At 38.8% G+C, this 24,872-nt stretch overlaps 1 protein-coding gene across 1 annotated transcript in view; it reads left to right on the top strand.

Moving 5' to 3' along the window:
- Positions 1 to 24,872, top strand: part of DOCK10 (dedicator of cytokinesis 10) — a 144,511-nt gene that overhangs the window by 97,873 nt on the left and 21,766 nt on the right. The window contains exons 20-42 of the mRNA XM_077785638.1: positions 1,298 to 1,421; positions 1,562 to 1,683; positions 2,348 to 2,434; positions 2,973 to 3,065; positions 5,031 to 5,149; positions 7,890 to 7,959; positions 11,325 to 11,438; positions 12,535 to 12,606; positions 13,010 to 13,156; positions 14,205 to 14,288; positions 16,884 to 16,980; positions 17,581 to 17,625; positions 18,061 to 18,236; positions 18,364 to 18,480; positions 19,455 to 19,566; positions 20,283 to 20,404; positions 20,490 to 20,604; positions 20,769 to 20,835; positions 21,567 to 21,614; positions 22,270 to 22,371; positions 23,266 to 23,390; positions 23,772 to 23,884; positions 24,605 to 24,742. Coding sequence (XP_077641764.1) covers positions 1,298 to 1,421; positions 1,562 to 1,683; positions 2,348 to 2,434; positions 2,973 to 3,065; positions 5,031 to 5,149; positions 7,890 to 7,959; positions 11,325 to 11,438; positions 12,535 to 12,606; positions 13,010 to 13,156; positions 14,205 to 14,288; positions 16,884 to 16,980; positions 17,581 to 17,625; positions 18,061 to 18,236; positions 18,364 to 18,480; positions 19,455 to 19,566; positions 20,283 to 20,404; positions 20,490 to 20,604; positions 20,769 to 20,835; positions 21,567 to 21,614; positions 22,270 to 22,371; positions 23,266 to 23,390; positions 23,772 to 23,884; positions 24,605 to 24,742 — 2,409 coding nt within the window. The remainder of the gene's footprint in view (positions 1 to 1,297; positions 1,422 to 1,561; positions 1,684 to 2,347; positions 2,435 to 2,972; positions 3,066 to 5,030; positions 5,150 to 7,889; positions 7,960 to 11,324; positions 11,439 to 12,534; positions 12,607 to 13,009; positions 13,157 to 14,204; positions 14,289 to 16,883; positions 16,981 to 17,580; positions 17,626 to 18,060; positions 18,237 to 18,363; positions 18,481 to 19,454; positions 19,567 to 20,282; positions 20,405 to 20,489; positions 20,605 to 20,768; positions 20,836 to 21,566; positions 21,615 to 22,269; positions 22,372 to 23,265; positions 23,391 to 23,771; positions 23,885 to 24,604; positions 24,743 to 24,872) is intronic.

Raw genomic sequence — 24,872 nt, 5'->3', positions numbered from 1 at the left:
ATTAATTTCACCTTATCAGTGACTGGTGTGTTTGAGGGCTTGTGAATGTCAACTGTCTGTTCTGGATTTTCCACTACTGCTGCTTTGTGTGTAGTGATGAGACTGGCAAACAGCATAGAGTTTATAGCCAGCATTTTCCAAGCTGTTCTCCTAGACAGTAAAATTTCCTTCTTCAGTAAAACTTTACTTTGATAAAATTGCTGAGACAAGATCAGCAGATAATGTACAGCTACATGCGAAGTATTTATTTTTAAGGTTCTTGTTTAGGAACTGAGGTGGAACTTAAAGCATTAGATTTTCAGAGATTTTGAACTCCTTGCTAATCCTTTACAAGGTGTGTTTTGGGGTGTAACCTCTGAAAGTGTCCTTCATGTGATGCTAGTGAGCTACTTGGTTAGGGGAGATTGGTTTGAACCTGAATGAGCAGCTGAATTCAGATGTGAATAGGCAATTTGGCAGGAAGAGGTGTGCACCTGTCCTAAATGTCCATAGTAAAGCAGGTGCAGAATTTAAAAGTATGTAGGATGTTAAGAAGAAAGTTGTCTTCATTTCTTTCTTGGGTGCCAATTTTGTATCTGTTTATGGTATTAGGTTCTTACCCATAAGCTGATTTAACACTGGGAGCAATTATCGGCAATTTCTAACCCTTACTTAAGCACAGGATTAGCTTGGATAAATTTCATCACAGCTCACAAGAGCAAAGGGTTATTTTTATTAGTTCTTATGGTAACATATTCTGATTAGTTTGTATTTTTCTTCCAATAGGTTAATAATACCTGAAAACCAGTATCTAGTACCAGTATCATGGATGTCATGATATGGGATTTAAGAGTGAGCAGAAATTATAAATAAAAGTTTATTTGCATGTCAGCCTTTATTACTTGGTCATTGCCATGAAATGATGATGAAGCAGTAGCAGAGATTTCATTTTAGTTTTAGTTTGGTCGTCCTGAAAATATGAGCACGGGGCTGGCTGTTAAAGTGCAGGTGATCACTTCTAAGCAGAATCCACCTCTCTTTAGTTCTGTCCTCTTTCATCTTACGCTCTTTCATCATTAATGAAAATATTCCTCCACAAGACAAGGTTAAAAAAAAGCTGTTTTAAGTAAAAGTGATAGATGATCCTCATAAACAATTTCCTTAAGAGAGCATTTCTTACCATGGGGCAAACATTACCCAGTAAAGGCAGGATGTACTTAGACCTCTGTGTAGAGAGATGTCACTCATTTAGCCCATCTCTGATGCCTGGTTTAATTGATTTTTAAACTAAAGTGAGGTGTAACATTTTACATTTCAGGTGAAAATTGAACTTCCCACTCAACTCCATAAGAAACACCACATTCTGTTTTCATTTTATCATGTCACCTGTGACATAAATGCAAAAGCTAATGCCAAAAAGAAAGAGGCTCTGGAAACACCAGGTACCTGTAGTAGAATTCTTTTCAATTATAAATATACATTATGAACATTCAAATAAGGATTTCAAAGTTTTTGGCTGGATGTTGTCTTCCTTTAAACTTTGTTTTTCCAAAGAGTCCCATTTATTTGTTCTTTTGCACAGTGGGGTTTGCCTGGCTCCCTTTGTTGAAAGATGCCCAATTGGCCTCCCAGGAGCACCAGGTGCCAGTGGCCAGCAGCCTGCCCCCCAACTACCTGAGCCTTCAGGAGCCAGCAAGCACAAAGGTATTCATTCACCCCTCCTTGTTACTCACTTGGCACAGAGCTCTCATTTCCAGCTGTTTTTCATGAGATCAGATTTTCATTTGCCTTTTCTGGGGAGTGTAAATGGTAAATAGGGTTTCTGGTTTAGAATACTTATGTGCATATCACTGAATATAGGAACTAATATATGCAGCACTGAGCTGAGTGTCCTATGTTGCTGATTCACAGGTGTATAAGGAAAAAGTGTATTTTATGTATTCTACAGAGTTTTAACTCCTCAAATGTGAATCAGAGTGGTCAAAAAGGACTCCTTTCACAAACTCAGGCCATATGACATTCATTCTCCAGCTGATGTGATCCACAGTCATGATTCATTCTCCAGTTTTGTGGTGTGATATCATATTTTCCTGCTGATCCAATCCAGCTTGGATTATTTCTGCCTCCTTGTGTTTGTTTTGCCATTGTCATGAGGACAGGGTGGGGCAGGATCTGGTCCCTTGAATGGTAGCATTGGTCTTGTGCTGAAAAGTGGGTTTTACTGCAGTGATGGTGTTTGTGAAAGCACAGCAGCCAGTGCAGTTCATGCACTCTCATGTGCTAAGCTGTGCCCTGGAAGTTTGATGCAAACCTGAATAAATAGGAAACAGGTGGACAAATTTTTTTTTTGTTGTTTTTGCTTTAACAGCAGATTGGCAGTGATATAAAATGGGTAGACAGTGGGAAACCACTTTTCAAAGTATCTACTTTCGTTGTATCAACAGTAAATACTCAGGTAAGCCAACATTCCTCTTAGCTCTGTGACCTGCTTACACACAAAAAGTGTCAGAGAATGTCTGAAAGGGGTTTTAAAATCATGCATGAATTTGTTTCTAGAACATTTAAAGATTATTTCAGTGCAGAAGGGCAAGATGCCAGTGATGGAACACATACTTTTAAGGATACACAATTCAAAGAAAAATAAAAATTGTTTAGCATTATATCAATAGAAAAGTTGTGGAATATCAGTTTAAACAGAAAGGAAATAAAATACAAGGAAGGAAAAAAAAAGTCTGGCCTTTGAAATCCTCTAGGTTGTGAGGAAAAGATTAATCACTCACAACAGTGCAAAAGGATTTGTCAAAGCACCTGGAATTTAGCAAGCTGTGCTAGCCAATGGGTTGGATTCAATAAATTTTCTTTCTGTGACTCCCATATAAGATGGTGGGGACCAAGTGTGTTCATGGATGTCACAGGTGATTGCTGTAACTAGTTTCTGGCACTAAATTCTAATTGTGCATAATATACATTAATGTGAATGTTTCCTATTTTAGGATCCATACCTGAATAACTTTTTCCATCAGTGCCAGGAAAGGGAAAAAGATCTGTCTCAGCCTCCTACCACAAACTTTATCAATTCTTGTAAGGTAAAGTAACCCATTTATTACAACCTACAAATTGTACTGTACAACTGTATTTAGGGCTTTCTCTGAACTCATCTCTGCAGAGTTCCAGCCATGGCACAGGTTCACCAGGAGGCAGAGGGTCTGTGACAGCTCCAGTCAGATGGACTTGATGGGGCAGATGCTCTGCTGGTCACCAGCTGCCTCCCATCCCTTCTCGTCCAGAGCAGGGCTGCATCTGCCCAACAGCAGCTAATCCAGCCTGTGCCAAGCTCTGATCCCATCAGGGGATAAGGGAATGTTGCTCCAGTAATGTCTGTCTACTGCAGCCTGTAGAGCTGCAGTATTCCTGATAATCCTCTCTTGCCTTAAATAACTTCTATCCTTAACTCCTTTAAAATCCTGGATGCTATTCCAAGGGCTGCTCAGGGTATTTGGTGGGTATAAATCAAGGGTGCTTGTTGCCTCTAAAGTTCTGAAACCAGAAAGAACATCTGCCAAGATGAAGCAAGAGCTGCATTAAATGCGCCTGTATTCAGTAGAAGTTAAAAACTGTGAGAAGGGAGGAGTGTGACAAACAAATTAGAAGACCTGCAAATAAATGTAAGGTCCTAATTCTTCACTTGTTCATGAGTACTGAAGTCCAGAGTTCTTGCTATGCACTGTGCTTGTGGAACATTAAAGACAGATAAGCAAGAAAAGTGAAGGCAGATGTGACTCTGCTCCATCTCAGAACTGACTGGAACATCATACATATGGCATTTGTTGTATTTCTTTTTAGCACTGTGTAAAATCCTGCAGGTGTTTGGGGGTTTAGATGTTTGCACCATGTAGAAACTTTCCCCCTTTCCCCCCTTTCCTTCACTGGTGATGTTTTCCTGTAGGAGTGTACCTTCATGGGGAGAGATTTTTTTCTTTAATAAGCAAAGAATAGTTCCAGTAAATCATGGTAGTTCCCTGGACAAATCCATAAGGATGGCCACAACTTTTGTTTGTAGATGCAGCTCTACCTGCAAACCTGAAAAAAGTGTCTGTGTTTATAAATACTGTCTTGATTTAAAGAAATTATTAATTGTGTGTTCATGAATCAAAACATCAGTGTTATTTAGAGGCTATACCTCTACAGAATTAAGTCCTTAAGTTTTGGAAAGCTATTGAGCATAATGGGCAAAGTTTAGGAGCCCATAAAAGCTTTACAACTTGCTAGTTAGTAAACTGGTTGTCTAAACCACCAGACTTGCACCATTCTTTATTTGCTGTTTGTAGTTTATCTTCTGAAAATATTCCAGTGAATTTATTAGAAAACAGAGACAATGTTGCGTGCAACAAGGAATTAGCTATGTAATATAACCATAATAAATAAGCTTCACCAGGGTATTTTGCTTTTATTTATAAATTGCTAGTACCTTTGTTAGAAGTTCCAGAATTATTTGGAAATACCCAAAATAAAAACCTAGGAGAAATTCAAAGGAGTTTGTTTGTTTTTTATCAAAAGCTTAATACATTCCTTGATTAGAGAAGATAATAAAATGTCAGGTTAGTGTGTTAATATTAATTTTTACCACTTTGCCTTTAGCAAAAGTATTTGAATTTATTAGATCTCTGCATTTAAAAAAAATGAGTTTTCCTAAAAATATTAGAAAATTATATTTTGAAAATAGTTCATGTCTTTTATTGCCCTGAGATAGTATCCTTAGTGAAAAAATTGGTTTGGTTTCACTCCTTTTTTTTTTTTTTTTTTTTCCTGTTAAGTCAGTATAGCACAAAATACTGGAATTCTGAACAATACCTTCTGTTGTGTTGATGGTCATATTTAAAACAATCTTCATGAGGAACCAATTCTCTACTTGGGTGACCTGTTTTCCTGCTGCTGGTACACCAGTGCCTGCTCTGCATTTTACCTGCTGGAGCAGCAGAGCTGCATGGCACCTGCCAGTTCACATTGCTTTCATTGAAAGTCTCTCACTTGCCTTCTTACCTCCCTTACAGAATTTGCTGAGGATTGAGAAGATCCATGTGATTATGAATTTTCTTCCTGTAGTCCTGAACCAGCTCTTCTGGGTTTTGGTGCAAAACAGTGATGAGGAAGTTGCAACAGCTGTGACCAGGTGTGTGGATAACTCCTGTGGGATGTACAGAATTCACTCAGGAGCACAAATGCAGATGTTAGTCCAGTTATAGCTGCTCATTTAGGCTTCAGTAGATGAGAATGATGCTTTCCCCTAGCACTGGGCTCTGTGAATAACACGTGGAATTGTTGGTCTCATGTGGCTGGAAATTATTGACCATGGTGGACATGTCTGACTGTCCTGAGGCAATCCTAGGGAAAGGTCTCCTTCCTGAGCAGCTGAGAGCTTCCTGACAAAGCTGGGTTTCAGCTTTGGTTTATGTTTGGTTCTGAGGATGTGGAGTTCTGCACAGGAAGAGCTCAGCATCTTGCTGCATCCAGTGCAGAGTCAAACAACCAGGTCACACCATTCAGGGGCATTTTTTAATTATATCAGTAATAACTGAAAAGCAATGGAAGCATTTTTCAGAGAGCAGGCAAACAACTGCAATGATTTGCTGACTCTCTCACCCCTCACATAATGAAATTGTCTTTATTGATGCTGTTAATCAGGGCAGTAGGAAAAAAATACTGGCGAGATTATTATTGGTCTCTGCAGGAGGGCAGAAAGTTGTGTTGCATTTACTTGTGTCCATAGTGATGTTTTTGTTGTACTTCTTCCAGCAGCTAAACATGGGGACCACAATACTCCTAGTAGGAAAAAATTACAGCTGTCCTTTGCTACCCTGTTAGACTGATCTGCTGTCAGTATTCTTTGTTTCCTTCCAGAGATTGTGCTTCAGAATTTGTTCCTGAAGAACGATTGTTTAGGGAAACTTAAAGGAACAGGAGGCAGAGTTCCCCATCTTAGCCTTGGAAAGCTAGAGTTTCAATATGCTTTATCAAAGGTTCATGGCATTTTTCAGGGCAAAGTCCAGTTTTAGCACAGCTAGGTACTAGGATTAAAAGATCCTTTCCTCATAAGTGTGTGTGATTTCATCACTGCACACTGTTTTTAAAGGGGGGAGACAAGCAGACCTTTGCTGGGGACACCTTTGTGGCCAGCAAATCAACTGATTTTAAGTCTAGAGAAAATGATGAATTGTGTCCCATGGTAGAATTTCAGCATCAGTTAACTGACTGGAAAAATGCTGTAGTAAAAGCAGCTGTTTAAAATACAGTTTTAATGATTAGATAGAAAAATTGAAGAATGCTATTTTTTTCCCAAGCCTTGAATTTTGACTATACACACACCTGGCCAAAAAAAAAAAACCCAAAAAAAAAAAAAAAAAAAAAACCAAAAAAAAAACCAAGGGTACTCAGTGTTTTTTTTGCATGTATGGTGTCTTGTCTTCTGTGCTGGCAGAGCTGATGCCAATAGGAATATGCATGTCTGCTGTGTGTCATTCATTGACGTGTCCTATATATACACACTGTGTTTTGTTCTGAATAGCTTGAAGCAGCTTGTGTTGAACTTAATAAAAGCAACAACAACAGAATGAGAACATGGATTGGCTTATATGTTGTGGAGAAAACATTATTCCTTTTATACTCATGGTTATTTACTTGTCTGGGGGCCCAGTCATGTCGTCATTTCTCTGTCACATTTTTGCCAGAACTCATTTCAGTTTCAAATCAGAATGAAGGATAAAAGATTAGAATGCCCACAACTAATTCTGCCATAGATTTTGTGTTTTTCTACAAGTTTTGCTTTTTCTACAAAAAGCAAGAAATTAAATTAAAAATACTTAAGTGACTTAGGAAGCTTTTGGATCTAATAATAAGGATTACCAGAAGTCACTCCAATCACCAAGCTAGTCAAAAGGAGTACTTGTATGTGGGCCACAGTCAGGCATATTATTAATCTATTTTAGTCATATTGTTACTATGCCCATCCCTGAATTCTTTAACATAAAAATAAGATTATAAATTGCAGAGTCTTTTCTATATTAAGTATCCTTAAAAAATGAGCTCCCAATAATCAAAAGGAAAGGATATGGTCAAGTTGAAGACTTCTTGCCTAGATTTGTGTTTTCTGGAAGAGGATAATCTCAAACAAAGATAGCCCACGTATAAATTGAAGAGAAAACTTTGCTGCCATTCTCAGTTTCAGATAGTTACATTCTCAGTTTCCTGCAGTTTGTAGGAGCTCAGGTTTTGAAAGTGAGTGCTGGTGTGATCCAGGCAATTTTCTTCCCTGTGGCTGCTCCCCAAGCTTGCCTGTGGTCTCTCCAGGTGCCCAGGCTCTCCCTGCTGTGCAGTGCTGGGGGTGCAAGGGCACGAGCAGACAATGCTGCAGAGGGACCTGCTGGGGCTGCAGCCCAGCCTGCTGCTTGACTTTGAGGAGTTGTGCCAGCATAAGCAGAGTATCAGGGGATTTGCACAATTACAAAGACCTGAGAAAACTTGGCAAGTAGCATTCCTGGAGAAAGGTGCTCTTGCCTCTCTGTTTCATTAAAGTATTCTAATTTTTGTTATTCCCAAGTATTCAAGGCTTGCATAAAGTTCAGTTAGTTAATGTTTTCTCTTGTTGTGGTGACAGTGCAGTTGTTATCCTTAACACTGGGTGTAATGTTAAGCAAATGCATATATAACAGTACAATCCAAGCAGTGGAAAGCCCAAGAAAAGACTGGCTTTTCCCAGTGGACAGATTTTGCATGTGTTATTCATCATTTGGATCACATCCCTCATGCTCTGTTTTAGATGAGCTTACAAGAACAGTACAATGTGAGTATGAAGAAGACTTTCTCTGCCTTATGACAAAAAATAGCTCAATTTTTGTCCTTCTTTTGTCTTGCAGAGTTCTTACCAACATTGTTGCCAAGTGCCATGAAGAACAACTAGACAACTGCATCAATTCTTACGTGACAGTATGGCCAGTGTTGAAATGTTCATATTTTTGTGGAGAGATCGGTTGAGTTTGGTGGTTTTGTGGGCTTTTTCCTGTTTACTCTTAGTTGTTCTTGTTTGTAGCTTTTTCTGCATTTGCATCATAACTTTCTGCCACAGAGAGATTCTGTTAAGAAACTTTAAAACTCTTCTATTGAGGACAAGCAGAGGTCTCTGCTGCTGCTGCAGCTTTTTTTTCCATAGAACACCAGGTTGAGCAGGCACAGGAGGGAGAAGCTGCAGTGCATTCAGCTGATAACCAGAACTTACATTTTAGAGCTGAAACCTGGTGTAAATGTACTAGCACTGAGCTTTTAGGAGTGTAGGGGGTCAGTCTTTGAAATTATGCTAAAGCAGGAATTTCCCACTGTGCAGGGTTTCAGAGAAGGGAAAGGGGAGATAACATGAAAGACCATGACAGGCACCAGTTTGATTCTGCTTGCAGTCTGCAGCACTCTTCTAGACTGTGATGAGACTTATCACTATAAAATATCTGGCCACTGTGGACATTCTCAGTTCAGTCAGAGAGAAAAGAGAGAGAATTCTTCCAGGCCTAGCCTGGGAAAGTTAGGAGAAAGAATTCAAAGAATTGTTATCTCTCTTTCTGTTTCATATTGTTTATAGATATGTTCTACCACAGTGTGCTGTTCATAGTGCACCAGTGGTGTGAAAGGTTTTCACTTTGAGACCAATCATATCTCACCTTAGTGATCCTGGTTATAAAAGAGGAGGGCTACTTGTTAATAACGATCCTTCTTTGCCTTCTGAGAAGGAATCTCTTCATTCCCATCCCTGCCTCAACAGCAACAGGCCACCTGTCCTGTACAGGTACAGGGTTGCCCTTGTAGGGTGATCTCTTTGAATCCCTTTCCTTTCAGTCCCTTGGAAAGGATCCACAAGTAGCAATTTTTGTAAACAAGGTGCTTCTGGATGCTCCTCATGGTTGCCAGATGGCTGCATGTCTCTTAGGAAGCTATTGCTTTTTAACTAAAGTTTTAATTATAAAATCATTATTTTAGTCTCATGATCCCTTGTTTTTGCATGTGCTGTTGTACATAAATTCTTTTCCCATCTGTGGAATTCAGATTCTGTGACTTTTTTCCTATTTTTTCAGCCTTTTTTAATCCTTTATTGTTTTGAAGACTAGACTGTATATGGGTAGGTACTGTATATGGGGTTTGCTTCTGGACAATCTGTAGTATTACTTAAAAAAACAAAGGCGTGGCCTCTTTAAAGATGACCTCCTTGTCATCCGTATCAGTTGGATATCTATTAAATTAGTGTGAATAATGCTGTTGGCCAGCAACTATCTCATCATCAATCCTCTTGAGTAACAGCTTTATAAGCTGAGAGTTTTATGAAGCAGTGTTTTTAAGCAGAAGCACAAATTAACTGCAGCTACTGGCATGGACAGAAGGATCCACAGACAAGTGAGCTCCATTAAAGGTGTTACACTTATTATTTCTTTCCCTTGCCTTTGTTGTTTTCCCTCTCTTTTAATTGCAGAGGAGAGGGAAGGTAAATTTTGTTCTAGTCATGCTTGAAGAATCAGTAGCAAGAAAGTTATAACATCTTTGAGTGTTGTGTTTGCCAACTCATCTGTGTATTTCAAAGAGCAGAATAGAGGAAATTGAAGGGTATTCAAAGAGTTGAAGGAGATATTGCCATTGCTTTGTCTCTTGTCTTGCTCTGGTCAGTGGTGACAGAACTAATGGAGGTCATGACAGCAATGAGAGATCCCCCAGTCATGGAAAAAAGCTATGAGACACAAACATGTGGAGTGCTGTCTGTAATGGCATCCTGCTTCACTGTGCAACAAGTAGCTCTTATAAAAGTACATTTCATTTGTGGATGATGAGTAGTATTTGTGGCATAAGCTTGGAGGAAGGTGTTTCACTTTAGGAATAAAGTGAAAGCAAATACATTGCTGATAAACTGGAGACTTTAGCATTTTCATGGCTAGAAATATGAAAACATTATAGGAGTTAGACTGCTAAGTGGGAAAACATTTTAATTTCAGTGTTGACAATTGTTGATTGATACTTGCATGGCATGGATTTACTTTCCTACTTTATGATTGTATGTGTTTACAGGTCAGGCACCTCAGCCTCTGAGTAGTTCAGTTTTAGTCTCAAGTACCCCAGTTCAAGCACAGAAGAATTCTGCTGAGGTCCAGCAGAGTTTTTAAGCACAGAAGAATTCTGCTGAGGTCCAGCAGAGTTCTTCAGGCTCCAAAATAAATAAACCATGTAACATGTACATGTAGTTAATTAAATGGGTGGTAAAACCTCTTCTACTCAATAACTTTTCAAAATTGCGGTAGCTATCTACTACATGACCAGCTAATAATGTTTAAAATTACAGGTGATCATTAAATTGCACCATAAGACCACTTGGTCTGTTTTCTCATTTTCAGCAGCAGTCAAAACCCAATCTCTTTGTTTTCCATCTGTAAGGAAACAAATACCTACTTTATAAATGCTGTTTTGGGAATAAGTAAGTTGAGAATTGTGACTCACAATGCAGCAATAATGTGAAATTACACTGACTTAAATAACTGGACCCAGAAGTGCCAAACTGCTCAGGGAGAAGCTTATGACATCTGCTGTGGAAACAAAGCTGAATGTTAATAACGTGTTTTGAGGAAATATTTGTTTCTTTTACCAACCCAGTTGTTTTGAAAAGATTTTTACTCCCAGCTGATGCCCTGTCAGAGCTCTTACTTCAGGAAAGGTGTAGTGGTACCAAATTATTAGCTTAAATTGTTGAATAGTCATGGTAGTTTTATGAATTCCTAGGAACTTGGTAGGTAAATTTCTCCCTTGAGAGCTCAGTTTCTATAAGAGGTATAGTTTTACCTGTCAGTCAGCTGCAGTGGGTGCTCTACACTTTCAGGATGAGGAGTTGTTACCAGCTGTGAGTAGCTGTTGCCACTGGAAGGAAGGAGCAGGTGAAAGGTGACCTGGACTAGGTGGGTGGAAAACCCTCCACACTTCCTCTCCTTGTTTTTTCTTTTCTTCCCAGGTTTGGAGGTGTCAGGATCCTATAATCTATTGAAAAGTACATCATAGCACTGATTTTAACCAGAATTTCCTCTTGATTCACATTAACCTGAAATCAACAGGAAGCTGTGTTTAAAACTGAGGTTTTGTAGGGGAGTGGTGTTGTGCCATTACCACCGGGGAAATTAAATTTTATGTGAATAGATAGATCAGTCAGGATCTTTTGGCAGCAAAGATTGTCAGCTGTTAGTGGTACACAATTGATTTATCATCTCCTACTGAGGTTTTTTTGTATTTGTTTTAATGCACACTTTGAAATTTTTCATTTTTTCTTTCTTCTTCAGTATGTCTTCAGGACCAAATCATTTGATGAAAGAACTGTCCACGAGGAGCTATCCAAGAATGTGACTGGTCTGCTGAAGTCAAATGAACAAGTAACTGTGAAACAGGTTTTAAAGGTGAATGATAGCTTGAATTAGCACATTTGTGGTTTTACTACTGGTTTTCTGCTGAAACTCACTTAATCTCTTTCTCCTCTTCCTTTTCCCTGTATGACCTTTGTACAAATCACATTCTGCAGTGATCCAGCAGTCAGACTTAGCAGAGCTGCTGGAGGTTCTCAGCATAACACATATCTCAAGATGCTGTTGTTTGCATAATAAAATTCCTCCTGTCTATTACAGCTCAGTCAGAACCTGAGACCTAATTCTTACACAGTATGATGTGAGCAATTACTTTTAGGATACTCTGTTTTAATTTTTAATTTGGAAGATGCAAGGAAAATATTGATCTGTATGAAATTCACACATCTGTAAGGTGTGTCCCTGAGCCTCTGGGTTATGGTACAAGAGCTACTCAGTCCAGCCCAGGGCTTCCCAGAGGCAAAAATGTGTTCACTTGTTTAAAAGGAACCAATTCTGATTTTTTTTGTTGAGCCATTAGCAAAAAATAGTCTGAAAAAAAGCAGAAAACCTGCAGAAATGCTGGGCCCCAAAAAAGTGCTTGTGGCTGGGTTTATTGTGGTGAGGTTTGGGGTTTTTTTTTTCAATGTATGAACTTTGGAGTATATTTGTTTCACATATATCCTAAGATATTAATCTGTATCATACTTATTCACCATTTCAAATGGTATTTGAAGAACTACACTGTTCACGTACCATCTTATTCTGTGCCAAATTATCTATCTGATGGAACTGACAAGGCAGGTTGTTCTCTGAGGTTCTCTGCATCACACCTTTCTGCCAGTTCCCTGCAAGCAAACCAAGACGAGAGGGCTCAGTAGGAATGGGAAGCTGTAGGTAAGAGTTGTGTTTGGAAGTTCCTTATTGCAAAAAGCCACAGTGACAAAATGCCTGAGATGGCTTCACCTCTCTTAAGGACATGATCCAATATTACTCAAATACATGGCACTTAAATTTTTTAATTTATTTGTCACGTGGTGTTTTACACTGTGCATTACCCAGACATGCAATCCATCTGTAATAAATGGCAATGCATCATAAGGTGTTTATCAAGTAATCATTATTCATTCATTCCTTTACTTCTTTTGAACAGCATTCCTGGTTCTTCTTTGCAGTCATCTTAAAATCAATGGCACAGCACTTGGTTGATACAAACAAAACTAAGGTAAGTTTATGTACAAAATCTCTTAGGAAGAATATAAAATGTGGAATCCTGGCAAATACAGTTGAATGTAGTTGAACTTTATTGCTTGACTGGCCAATAAAATAATCCCGTGATACTTTGTAAAATATTTGGTTGACCTACAAAAACATTATCTTACCTGCTAGGCTCAAACCTGTTCTTGATTGTACAAAGATAGATTGAGGATAGGGTGAGGACATATTTCCCACTTTCCTATGGGCCAGATTCTTCTATTTGGGGTTTGTGCTCAGAATAGATCCATGGAACTCTAGGAATATTTTTCTTCTGTGTTGAATGGCCTGTGGTTTATTGTCTTTATTCTTGGCCTGAGTGTGTGGTGTGTAACATCATGCACTCTTAAGTTGATGATCTATTCCCTGCTTAGGTTTCTCGAACTCGGAGGTTTCCAGAATCATTTCAAACAGAGCTGGACACACTTGTGATGGTTTTAGCAGACCATGTTGTTTGGAAGTACAAAGATGCTCTTGAGGAAACCAGGCATGCAAACTACAGCACTGCCAAATTTCTCAAGGTGAGGTGTTCTGTCATTACAGCACATGCACTTCCCCATATTTAATACAGACTCCAGACCAGTCTGGTCTAGTTAAAGGGAGTAAAACCAATTCTGAGTGGAGATGGCTCCATTTCCAAATTCAGTGGTGACTGTTCAGTTTTCTATGGCCTTTGGTCTTTGAGGATGCGAAAGCTTCATGTAAATCTGCTCTAAAGTAATTTTAATTCATTTCTGTCTATGCTCTTAAAGAGTCAAAGTTTTCAAGTTTTGAAGATTCTTACCTTATATTCAAATGGGTCAAACATTTGGTAAGGAATGCAACTTTAGTTAGACTTGAGCTGATCCTCTTTTTTTAAATGTTGTAATTCTGAATGACTGTGGGTGGTTTAACTGTTCCTAATCAAGGAACCATGTTTGAATGTGTGTAGTAGAAGGCTTTGCTAGTTTTGCAGAGCTCAGGAACTGCAGAGAAGGGGGAAATTCAAGTTTGCATTCTCTACCCTGTAGGCTGACTCTGCAAGGAAAACATGGCAGTAACTGCAGAGCCAAGACTCTCAAAACCCTTACACCTTCTGTCAATATTTATCCCCACCAGTCAGGAAGAACTGTGTTCTCACCATAGAGCAATGCAGTGTCCCCTTTGTCCCAGGGGGAGAACACAGCTCAGACAATGGGCATTGTGGCTGGACTGGTTCCTCACCAGTCCCTGCCCTGTCACTGAGGAGATGCTCAGCTCCCATCCACTACATCCAGTGAGGGATGCAGTTCTGCCATGCAGCAGTGGCTGCCACTAGAACAGCTTTCTCAAGTGCACTGTACACTGTGGTAGTTACTTTAGGCTGCAGACATAGTGAAAATGAAAAGTTTGATTAATTCATCATTACTGAAAATAAATACAGAAATCAAGATTCACCAGGCCCCTGAAGTTCCTTGACCTGCCTAATACTTACTCCATCTGTGCACATGATTCCAGTGTACAGGGGACACAAAGTGATCATCTAGGTAACTGAGGCCATGTATTGGGTTTTTTCTATAAAATACTAATTATTTTTTTCCCATTTCTTAGCGCTGTTTTACATTTATGGATCGTGGATTTGTGTTCAGGATGGTCAACAACTATATAAGTATGTTTGGAGCTGGAGATAGCAAGGTATGGCTCTGCTTTACTTGTTTGTGTCTGTTTTTCTAAAGTGACTGACTAGCAGAATATTGTTAATATTGAGATTATTTATGATTCACCATGCTCAGAACTCAAGTCAGTGAAAACATTTAGATTAAATATGGATTAGAACTTTCCGGTTTTAATATCCATGTGCCCCCTTCTCTAGGAGTAAATAGCTGTGTTCAAATAACAACTCAGTGAGACCTGCAAGAGCAGATTCTGCAGACTGTTCAGACCAAAGAATCCAAAAGACTGAATATAAGCTTTAAGTCTTTGAAAGTACACTTGTCTATAAACATCATCAGCAATTGGCAGTAATTATCTTTGAGGAGAATAAAGTAAGAGCATATAAAAAAGTTATCATTGTGTAAACTCAGATGAGACTGTAACATCTTTACTTTGTGTGAGTGCCATGCTCTTACCTCATTGATGATGCAAGAAGGTAAATCTGCTCCAAATTAGTTTGTGTTAGCTATGAGCAAAATTCCCTGCAGCCTGAATTCTTCTATAATACCTGCACTAGGCACTGATATAGTTTGAACAATAAATTTCAAACAGCAAGAGGTCCCCAAATTATTCAGCATGACTCCTTTGCTCTTCATCCATCAGGATGAGTCACAGGCTTTTTCTCTTCCATGCCAGAGTTTATGAGCATATATTTAGTAACACAGCGTAGTCAAGATATACACTTTGAATTATTCATCTTTCCCCAGAAAGCTCACAAAGCTTTTAGTTCTTTACTGATACTATGTGCATTTGTAGCAAAAGAATCAGATCACTCCAGGTCTACTTTGCTTTTTGCTAAAACCAACTTCATTCTGAACTCAGGTCTTTCCCTTAATCTCTGGAACAGCTGTAGAATGGAGTCTCTCAGTTATTAATGTCATAGCCTGAAGTCTGTCATTCTGTAAATAATATTATACAATCTGAAAACTGTTTCCACGTTTCAAACTTCCCTAAATACATTCAACCAGAGAAACAGATGTTTAATTTAAAAAACCCATTAATGATCAGTGGAAAAGCCTAAGATTAATCAGCATGCAGGGCAATACTTAGCACCTTCTTGGCAGAAAGTGTGTGAATATTGCCAGAATCCCTCCAGATCCATCTGCAGGCATGTGGGAGTAGATTCACTGTGGAGTTGTGACAGATGTGCAGCTGGAGCAGGCTTTGTGGCACTTGGAAACAATAGTCACAAAATAAAATCAGATTTCTGACCTCAAGGAGAGAGAGGCCTTGCAATCATTTTCATTTCAGTCCAATTCCTATGCAAGAGTCAGTCCTCTAAATGTGCTGAAAGATTTCTTTTTGTGTATATTTTGCCTCTTTAACATGATTATTTATGTATCAAAAAAAGATACTGCAATCTGACCTGTCTTGCCTGAATATTTTGTAGATGTATCATCTGTAGCAGTGCAATTTGAATTTATTGTAATTCTGGATGAAGCAACATAATTTCTGTGTTCCACAGAAATATCCCTTATGGTATTCCATATTTTGACATTTAAATATTGTTTTGAGAAACATGTATTCAAAAGTTGAAATACCTCATTAGAAATCAGTTCATTGCTGTGCTCCCTCAAAATGTCACAGTTACTCTTGGGGAACACATTTTGGATGCTTCAGTTGTTCATTTGCCATTAGCATGTCCTGATAACATGCTGTATTCCTGAAGAGGTGCAATAAAAGATTTTAGGGGAAAATTCTCTACCATCTCCTACTTGGTAGACTCAGAAGAGTCCATTTTCTAGGTATCCCAGCCTGTTGGTGGCAGCAGAAATGCTACAATTCAATTTTAGTGTAAATTAAAAGACTTTTACAAGCGCTTTCTAGTGTTAGGGCATTCAGAGTAACCCTGCTGCTGGTTGATTGAAAATGACTGCTTGGCCAGTGAGAACAGTGAGATATAACAATGGAAATAAAAATGTGCTGCTGGAAAAGGTGTATTGTCTTTATAGCTCAATGTCACATAATTACAGAAGGAATTATAAATTCTTGAGGTAGGTGCAAATCTCCAAAAATTATCTGGATGGCTTCTTTGAAGGGAGATATTAAAGAAATAATACCAAAACTATATATTACCCAAATCCCTTGGAGGTGGAACTCGTTGGCATCAACAGAGGAAGTTTTTACTACTGTCAGTAAACTCTGGGTGTGACCAGTGTAGCTGAAACTTTATGTAAAAAAAAAAAAAAAAAGTCATAATAACTATGATGATTCAAAATGTCTGTGGACTGGAGAAGATATTTCACTATGATTCAGTGCTATAGTATGTGTCATCAAAAGTCCCACGGTGGCTTTAAGGATACCTTAAATATTTGTTTGGATCAAGCTTAGGTTTATGACTACATCTTCAATGAAAATTATAGTTTAAAGATCCAAAAAGCTTGTTTGTCTGTGACAAATTCTTTTGATAACAGAGATGAAAATGACATGTTTATTGTTTGTGCAGCTTGGCATAAGCTCTAAGGTTTTTTTGTTGGGTGTGAGTGTGAAGTTTGAGGTAGAGATAAGTAGTAGGGGAGCTCTCACCATTTTCCCTGTTTTAATGTGAACTGAACCATTTCCTGTTGTGATTTTCAGACTTTACATCAGTTCAAATTCGACTTTCTCCAAGAAGTCTGTCACCATGAGCACTTCATCCCTCTGTGCCTGCCCATACGGTCTTCAAACATTCCTGGTAAGGCCCCCCCCAGGAGGATTTTTGTGCAACAGTGAATTATTGGGAGGTTCAAAGAGCAGGTAATAAATAACTCTCTCCAGAGCTGTGTCTCTACATCAAGCTCAGAAGCCTCCAGCAGCTTTTCAGGTGTGGTGCTTCAGCAGTGTGATAAAAATAATATTTGAGTTAAAAATAAAAATAATAAATTTTCAGTTTAAAAATAAAATTTCAGTATGCCTGTAAATAAATGCAACGTCTGGCAGCTCACTTAGGGGGTGGGAGGTGGAAGCTTCTCACTGGAAGTTTTAACTGGAATTTTTGTGATTACTGATTTGCTAAATCAGTAGGGCTACTGCCATAGCCTTGGGAGGTGGTGATGGATTTCAACAGGTGCAGCAGGAAGGGGGAGAAGCTCAAAATATGGGCTCTTGTCTCCTTTTTTACCTCAGTTTTCAGCATCAAAAAATTAGTTTAGTTTTGACACCCAGGGATTTTAAGTAGAAGCTGTTTAGTTCTAATTGGAGTCATTTTTTCTAAAAAAGTGAGAAAATATTTTTTTACTAATAATTAAAAAGTACTTTTTTTTTGCCCATTTTCTTATGTTTATGAAAAATGAAGACACTGTGACGCCTTCAGAATCAGCACAAGAATATCGAACATCAGGTATGAGCAATATGACTGAGCCAGTGAGCAGAATTTTACTTTGTCCACTGCCACTGCATTGTGGCAAATCTTAGACAAAAGTCATTTATTGTTTTCAGAAGTGGGATTGCTCTCAGCGTCTGTGTTTTAGAACTCTTAGCTGAACAACAATTTGGACTTAGTGCCTCCAAGAAGTCAGTAGTCTAATGAGAAAACAGTTGAGATTCTCATGTGGGAGCGTGTATATAAATAATATTGTATTATTAAATAGTAAAAACTGCATGATTCCAAGAGATAATAATATTAGATTTGTTCATTCTGAGAAATGAAGGAGCAAAATAAGGCAGTCAAACCAGGAAATCGAGGTTTAACAATGGAACATTTGGAAGACAGAGGGGGGAAGGATGTATGTAACCTGTATATTAATGTAAACACTCGTGTCCATTCTGCTCCAAGACATTCCAGAGTACACACTGACAAATGAATTTTGCCGTAAGCATTTCCTGATTGGAGTCCTGCTGCGGGAGGTTGGCTTTGCCTTGCAAGAGGACCAGGACATCAGGCACTTGGCTCTGGCTGTGCTTAAAAACTTGATGGCCAAGCACTCGTTTGATGATCGATATGCAGAGCCGGTAAAGAAACTGTTTGTCCTTTTTCATTTCCTTGTTCGTGCAGCACCTAAACATACATGAAACTTCCTTAGCCACTTGGATATATTTATTAGTTTCTTGAGGGTTATGTTTTGTCTTTTATTTTCAGGCAAAACAAGCACAAATAGCAAACCTGTATATGCCACTCTATGGGATGCTTTTGGACAATATGCCAAGGATTTATATGAAAGATATGTTCCTCTTCAATATCAATACTTCCAATCAGGTAATTCATGTGGTTTTTTTGAGCACTGAAATGATCAAAGTGAGCCGGTCTTGACCCAGTAGGAAGAGGTGCAAGTTTATGCTGGTCACCAGTTAGGTAGCAGAATACAGTTCTGAAATTGCTGATATATTTGCATCTGCAAAGTTAAGTTTGGAAGGTCTCAATTTGCAGAGCACTTGCAGAGCCCTGTGAGTCTGTACTGACAAGGAACAGAACGGGGATCTGGAACAGACTGAAGACACTGCTGTCCCAGGGCTGGAAATTCAGTGTTAGGGATTTGGAGCCCCAGAAAATGTGTCCAGTACCTCTGCCGCAGGCTGGGGTCTGAGGATGTGTCCTCAGGCAGGAGGCTGGGACACACTGGTGTAAAGAAAACCTCCCACTGCCCACAGAGTCTTTGCAAAACTACTTTGTGTACCCAAAGATGGTACAGCTGAGGGGCCATAAGCTATACCAGGAGGCAGAGGGAATGCATACAAGTAACTGAAGGAGGAAAGGGGTACAAAACCATCATAAAACAGCTTTGTTGCCACAGAAAATGTCTGTGTAAACTGCACATCTGGAGGAATATGTTTGTTTCATAGAAGAAATGTTATAACCATACTGCTTCAAAAACTAGAAGCAGATTTCTGCAGGGGTAATGTGTCTTTCAATCCTTTCAGCAAATGAGGCTATTTCATTTGAGCATTGCTAATGATAATTAATGTTCCTTTCCCAGTGCTGTGTTGATGTTTCAGGAACAAACACTAGTTAGACCTGTCCTTTAGAGCTTCCACTGTGAGAGAGTCTTATATTGCAGGTAACTTTTCAGCATATTATGGCAAGCCTTGATCCTTTATGGCTCTCATGTCAAAACAACTGGAAGTAGGTTCTCAAACTCAGTCTTAGAAAAGCCTCTTGGGTGTGCTGTCATTATCCAAGTTACGGATAATAACATGGAATACTGGAGCTGGTTCTGTTTCTTTCAAATTCAGGGATCGAGGGATGACCTGAGCACAACTGGTGGGTTTCAGAGCCAGACAGCAATGAAACATGCAAACTCTGTGGACACCTCCTTTTCCAAAGATGTTCTGAACTCTATTGCAGGTACAAATGGCAGATTGAACAGACACATAGGTAGATTTGTGTGTATCTCAATCCATTGTGCTTTCTGCTTAGAATTCATGGAGGATATCATTAACTTCTTTTATACCATATCCAGGGAAACATGGTATGCAATGTTTCTCTTCCCTTTGGGTGTCTTTGGATTGACTTTCTTGTGTGAAGCTGTTCTACTTCCACTGCTTCACTTACTCTCCTGCTTTGGAATGATGCCAGTATTCAGGCTCTAAGAAATCCCTTTGCCTGAGTTCATTCTTGTAGTCTCTGCCTGACTTAAAAATAGTTCCAAGGTTTCTCTTGAAAACTCCTGATGTCTCATGGAGGCAAATATTCATAGTTTTTCCAGGCTTAACAGAAGAGTAGAAATACAACGTATTTTGTTCACTACCTCCAAACCCCATTTCAAACTTCAGGGAAATGAATTCAGGCATCTTTCCACTGATTTTTATGTCTTTTGGTCAGTTCTTACAGAATACAACAGGCCATTTTAATGCCGTAAAAAATGGCAAACTGAATCATTGTACTTCAACTTGTTGCATGTTTTCAGTACTAAACATACCCATCAATAGCTTTGCTGTTGGAAGTTCAAAGCACTTGTCTCAATCCAGCATGTGACACATTTTAAGTTCTCCATTTTTTTGTTGGTTTTTGTATCCATAAGTGTTTTAGTTTAGCATGTTTGCTGTGACTTTCATTTACAGCCTTTTCATCAATAGCTATCTCTGCAGCAAACCATGCTGACTCCAGAGCTTCCTTAGCAAGTCTTGAATCTAACCCAAGTACCAATGAAAAAAACAGTGAGAGAACTGACACGTGTGAAAAGGTACATGTGCAAATGTTGAAAATGCTTGCTAGAGGTGGGAATCCATCACTGTGCTTAATGAGGCCCTTTGCTGTCACCTCAACAGATCATGAGACCTTTGTCTTTGATTGGGTCAACTCTCCGTTTTGACAAGCTGGATCAAGCTGAAACTAGAAGCCTTCTTATGTGCTTCCTTCACATTATGAAAACCATTTCAGAAGGTAAAAACTGCACTCACTACTTAATTTATGTTGCTGTAAAATACTATGAATACTGAATCCAAGTTAACATTAAATTGGAATAATTATCAGTGTATTTCATAGGTTTTGGGCTAAGTTTAATTTCCTGTAATGGATACACAATATATTTTAATATCTCCCCTTAGATGCACTGATTTCCTACTGGTTGCGAGCACCCTTCTCAGAAATAACAGACTTTTTCAGCATCTTGGAGTAAGTTTACTTTGTGGTTGCTTGATTTTTGTGTTGAATATTCTAAAGTGCTGGCTGCAAACAATTCCTCCTTGGGTTTGTTCACCTATTGGAATAGTCCGAGATAGCTCTTGTATCTTAAATTATTTTGCTATAGTCTTCCAAAGTCATAATGAGATTAATCATATGTTGTAATTTCCATGAAAAAGGGTTATAGTGCTTCGGGTCTTCCTCCTAAAAGGTATTTTCATATTAGTTTCCCATTTGGTGTTGAGATTCTGTTCCTCCCTTGAGAAATGTATTTAGCTCCTCAAAACTTCCCAGCCGTAATAAAAGTTACATAATGTAGGATGAACTGCTTTTCACATCCCCAGGGTGGTTTGCTCAATCCAATCAATGCATGACTGCAGAATCCAGCAGGTAGCTGGTTTTGGAATTTCCTCACCATCTTGTAGCTGAAATGTGATCTATTTACCTTCAGCTGGTGATGCAGCAATGCTTTTGCAGCCAGGTTTTTTGCCTTTGCCATCTCACCAGGCAGGAATCCTCAACTGTAGAGAAAGAGAACATGGGTGTGCAAAGTGTACCACACCTCGTGTGTCTCTGGCTAGAAACTGCTGCCTTCCCAGCAATTCTTTTTGCTTACTAGCGGGTGCATATACCATAGGTCTCATTGAGGCACTAAGACTCAGCATTTTTTTCATAAGTACAAAGCCATTAATAGGCATAAAATGTGTTATTTTATCTTTCAGGGTTTGTCTGCAAAATTTCCGATATCTAGGAAAGCGCAATATTGTCAGGTAATTCTGTAGTTACAGACTCTGTTGCAGTATTTAGACATTACAGCATTTGTTAGATTTAAATGAGATTAACAGTGTATCTGTCAATTTTCTCTTGAAAGAATCTCTTTGTGACACTGAAACCAATGCATGCTTCATTTCTTCTTTTATGCAACTGATCATAATGTGATGTTCTGCATATCTGAGTACATATCTGCTATAAAGGATGAATTGCGTGATGTGATAACCATTATTGCATTTATAACCCAAAATACTGGGGCCATTCTTGACTACATTTCTGTGCATATGCCGAACAAGGGAACTTTGAACACTCTATTCCCATCCATGTCATGGAAAGATTCATTTTAATAAGCATAGATAATTGCTTCACAGAAATAAAAAAAAAATCTCCTGTCTCCCTGAAAAGATGTGACATCATGTTCAGCTGTGAAATGTGGAATGCACACTTTGTCTCAGCTGGTGTTTCGTTTTTAATTTTACATTACTGCTGTGAACTTGTCTATGTCATGCAGCATCAAAATTAAAGGTCACCAGATGAACCAGTTCATGTTCCACACCAGGTTTAGTCAGGCCTGCATTTACTCTTCAAGGACATGGCAAAATCAGTGTCACATTTCATAACAGATCAACACTTACTTTCTCTTTCTCTTAACAGGAAAATTGCAGCTGCTTTTAAGTTTGTCCAGGCCACCCAGAACAATGGAACTCTGAAAGGTTCGAACTCCTCTGGCCAGGCATCAGGGCTGCTCTCACAATGGTACATTGAATTCCTAACTCTATATATATACCAGAATGGTACATTGAATTCCTAACTCTATAAATTCCCCAGCCTGGGCTCTCATCCTACAGCCCTTGTACTCTGTCACAGCATTGACTGAAAAGAGGTTGTCAAAATATGTAACAAATTTCAGAGCTTTGAACTGTAAAAAAGTTGAGTCTCTCTGGCTTGACTTACAAGCTATTTGTTAGACTGATACGTTCAGGGAGTAATTCTGTCCTAGAATAATTTTAATCATGTAAATTTATGAAATTACATTTTTAAAAGAAATAAACAAGAAATGTGTTTTTAAAAGTTACCTGAATTTTGCGATGTTAAATCTTCCTGAATTCTACAGTAGTTACAAATATAAAATCCTTTCAAAAATTATAATAATCATTGGTGTTTTAGTTCTAAGCTTCTCATTATAAATTAATGATGTGTTTGTCAGCATCGAAGAGGATTAAAAGAACACATGAATATGCACACATGTATTTTTACTGTAATTGTCAGTTTATCATTTCTTTCACCTCATAGAAACTGTATTATTTCTTTCTTAAGCAGGACATATTTTTCTTATATTCGGAGAACAGAACTTACCTCAGTTTTTTTTCATCCAAAGACAGTTTTCTAAACATCAGCCTGAAACAGTTGATGCTTTTTTTTTCCAGTGCTTCATGGAAGTTTTGTCCCCTGTGATTTCAAGAAATCACAGCAGATGTTTGTTTTGTCCACCACACTGACTTCCTTAATTTTTGTTTCTCTGAAACATTTTGCTTAATTTTGCTTCATTCAGCCATGGAGCAGCACTGTATGGAACTGACATGGAAAATTCTGAATAGGCACAGTAGTTTATTCTGTTTTTCTGTTTTTAATGGTACCTTTCAATTGCAGGATGCATTCTACTTCAAGTCACGATGGCCACAAGCACCACAGATCGCAAACATTACCAATAATCCGAGGCAAAAATGCACTTTCTAACCCCAAACTCTTGCAGATGATAGACAGCAGCACTGCAAGTAAGTACAGAAATTATTTACTTCCGTCTGGAATTCTGTGGGATTTAGATCAGGGTCTATACAGACCTCTTCTTGACCAGAGGCTCTTAAAATGATGAGATTGAAGTCATCTATCCCACTTCCCAATTAGGTTTCTTCCCTCCTTTGAGCATGAACAGAAATAGTGAGAGTATGTACTCAGATCACTGGTGCAGTTGGTGAGAGTTGACTCAAATTTCCTCCCCTTTCATCTCCTATGAGCAGTTTTCTTCAAAATACCACTTTGGTTAGAAGTACAGTTAGGACACCATCTCTGCTGTGATGAGACTTAAGGACCAGAATTAAGTCATCTTTTACGACACTCAGAAGATTGGTTTTAATCTTTCTTTTTTTATGCTGCAGGCACCTCCAATGAAACAGACATTGTACAGTATGTAGACACAGAGGCAAACATTGCTACAGAAGTTTCCCTCACAATCCTTGACCTGTTGTGTCTTTACACTCTGAATCACCAGGTATGTTTTGCTGGTTTTCTTTTCTGCTTGAACTGGTGGGCTATGGGGTGAAAGGAAGGCCTTGGGGGAGCAGGCACACAGAAAACCTGAAATGTCTGACAGCAGAATAGGGAAATAAGATATGCCAATCCTCAGTGAAGGTATTTGAGGAGGGCATTGGTTCATAGTACCCAAACTGAATAGAAAGAGGTGGAAGAATAACATCCTACATCTCCAGAGCTATGTACAACCCCGCTCCAGTTGGAAGTGTCTTGCATCTAGGATTACATCACCCTTTCTGAATCATGCTTGCCCCTCTAGATTTCAGTGATTTTCAACAACAGATTTCCAAACTGCTTATTATCTCTATCTCTGCAAGTCAGCAGGTAAATCCTCTGCCTCCTTATAAATTGCTCAGATTGCTGAGCAAGCCCAGACAACTTCCTGAAGGTCTCACAGCCACAATACAGTAAATAGCTCCTTTCACATTTAGGGCTCCCTTTCTATCATCTTAACCCTTAAATATATTGTATACAATCCGTGAGTAGTACAGGAATGGCAAAGTGCTTTTCTTGAAAAACTGCAAGAGTCTGCAGCAGGCTGGGAAAGCATCATCTGCAGAAATATTACATTGAAAAAAGCATCTCTCTAGGAGCACTCTGAGGGAATGCCCAGCAGATCCTTCTCCTATTTATTCACTTCAATAACCACAATGTCTTGTCTTGTCTGTGAACTTTTCAGAGGCAGCTCCAACAATCTGATTGCCAGAATGTGTTGATGAAGAAAGTCTTCGACACACACATGCTCTTTTTGCAAATCAACCAGTCAGCAGCAGCTCTCAAACACGTCTTTGCTGCTCTACGGCTGTTTGTAGGCAAGGTAACTGTTTATTCTGTTAGTCATGCCTAGCAATATGTTACAGCAAGTACAGCTTGGGGACAATTGGACACTTGGCAAGAGTTCTGAACTTACTCTATTAATACTTATTCCTGACAAAGATGGTCTGATT

This window comes from Lonchura striata, chromosome 10, assembly GCF_046129695.1.
Source record: "Lonchura striata isolate bLonStr1 chromosome 10, bLonStr1.mat, whole genome shotgun sequence".
NCBI lineage: Eukaryota > Metazoa > Chordata > Aves > Passeriformes > Estrildidae > Lonchura > Lonchura striata.
The sequence above is the reverse complement of the archived record's forward strand: the minus strand, read 5'-3'. Positions and strand labels throughout refer to the sequence as shown.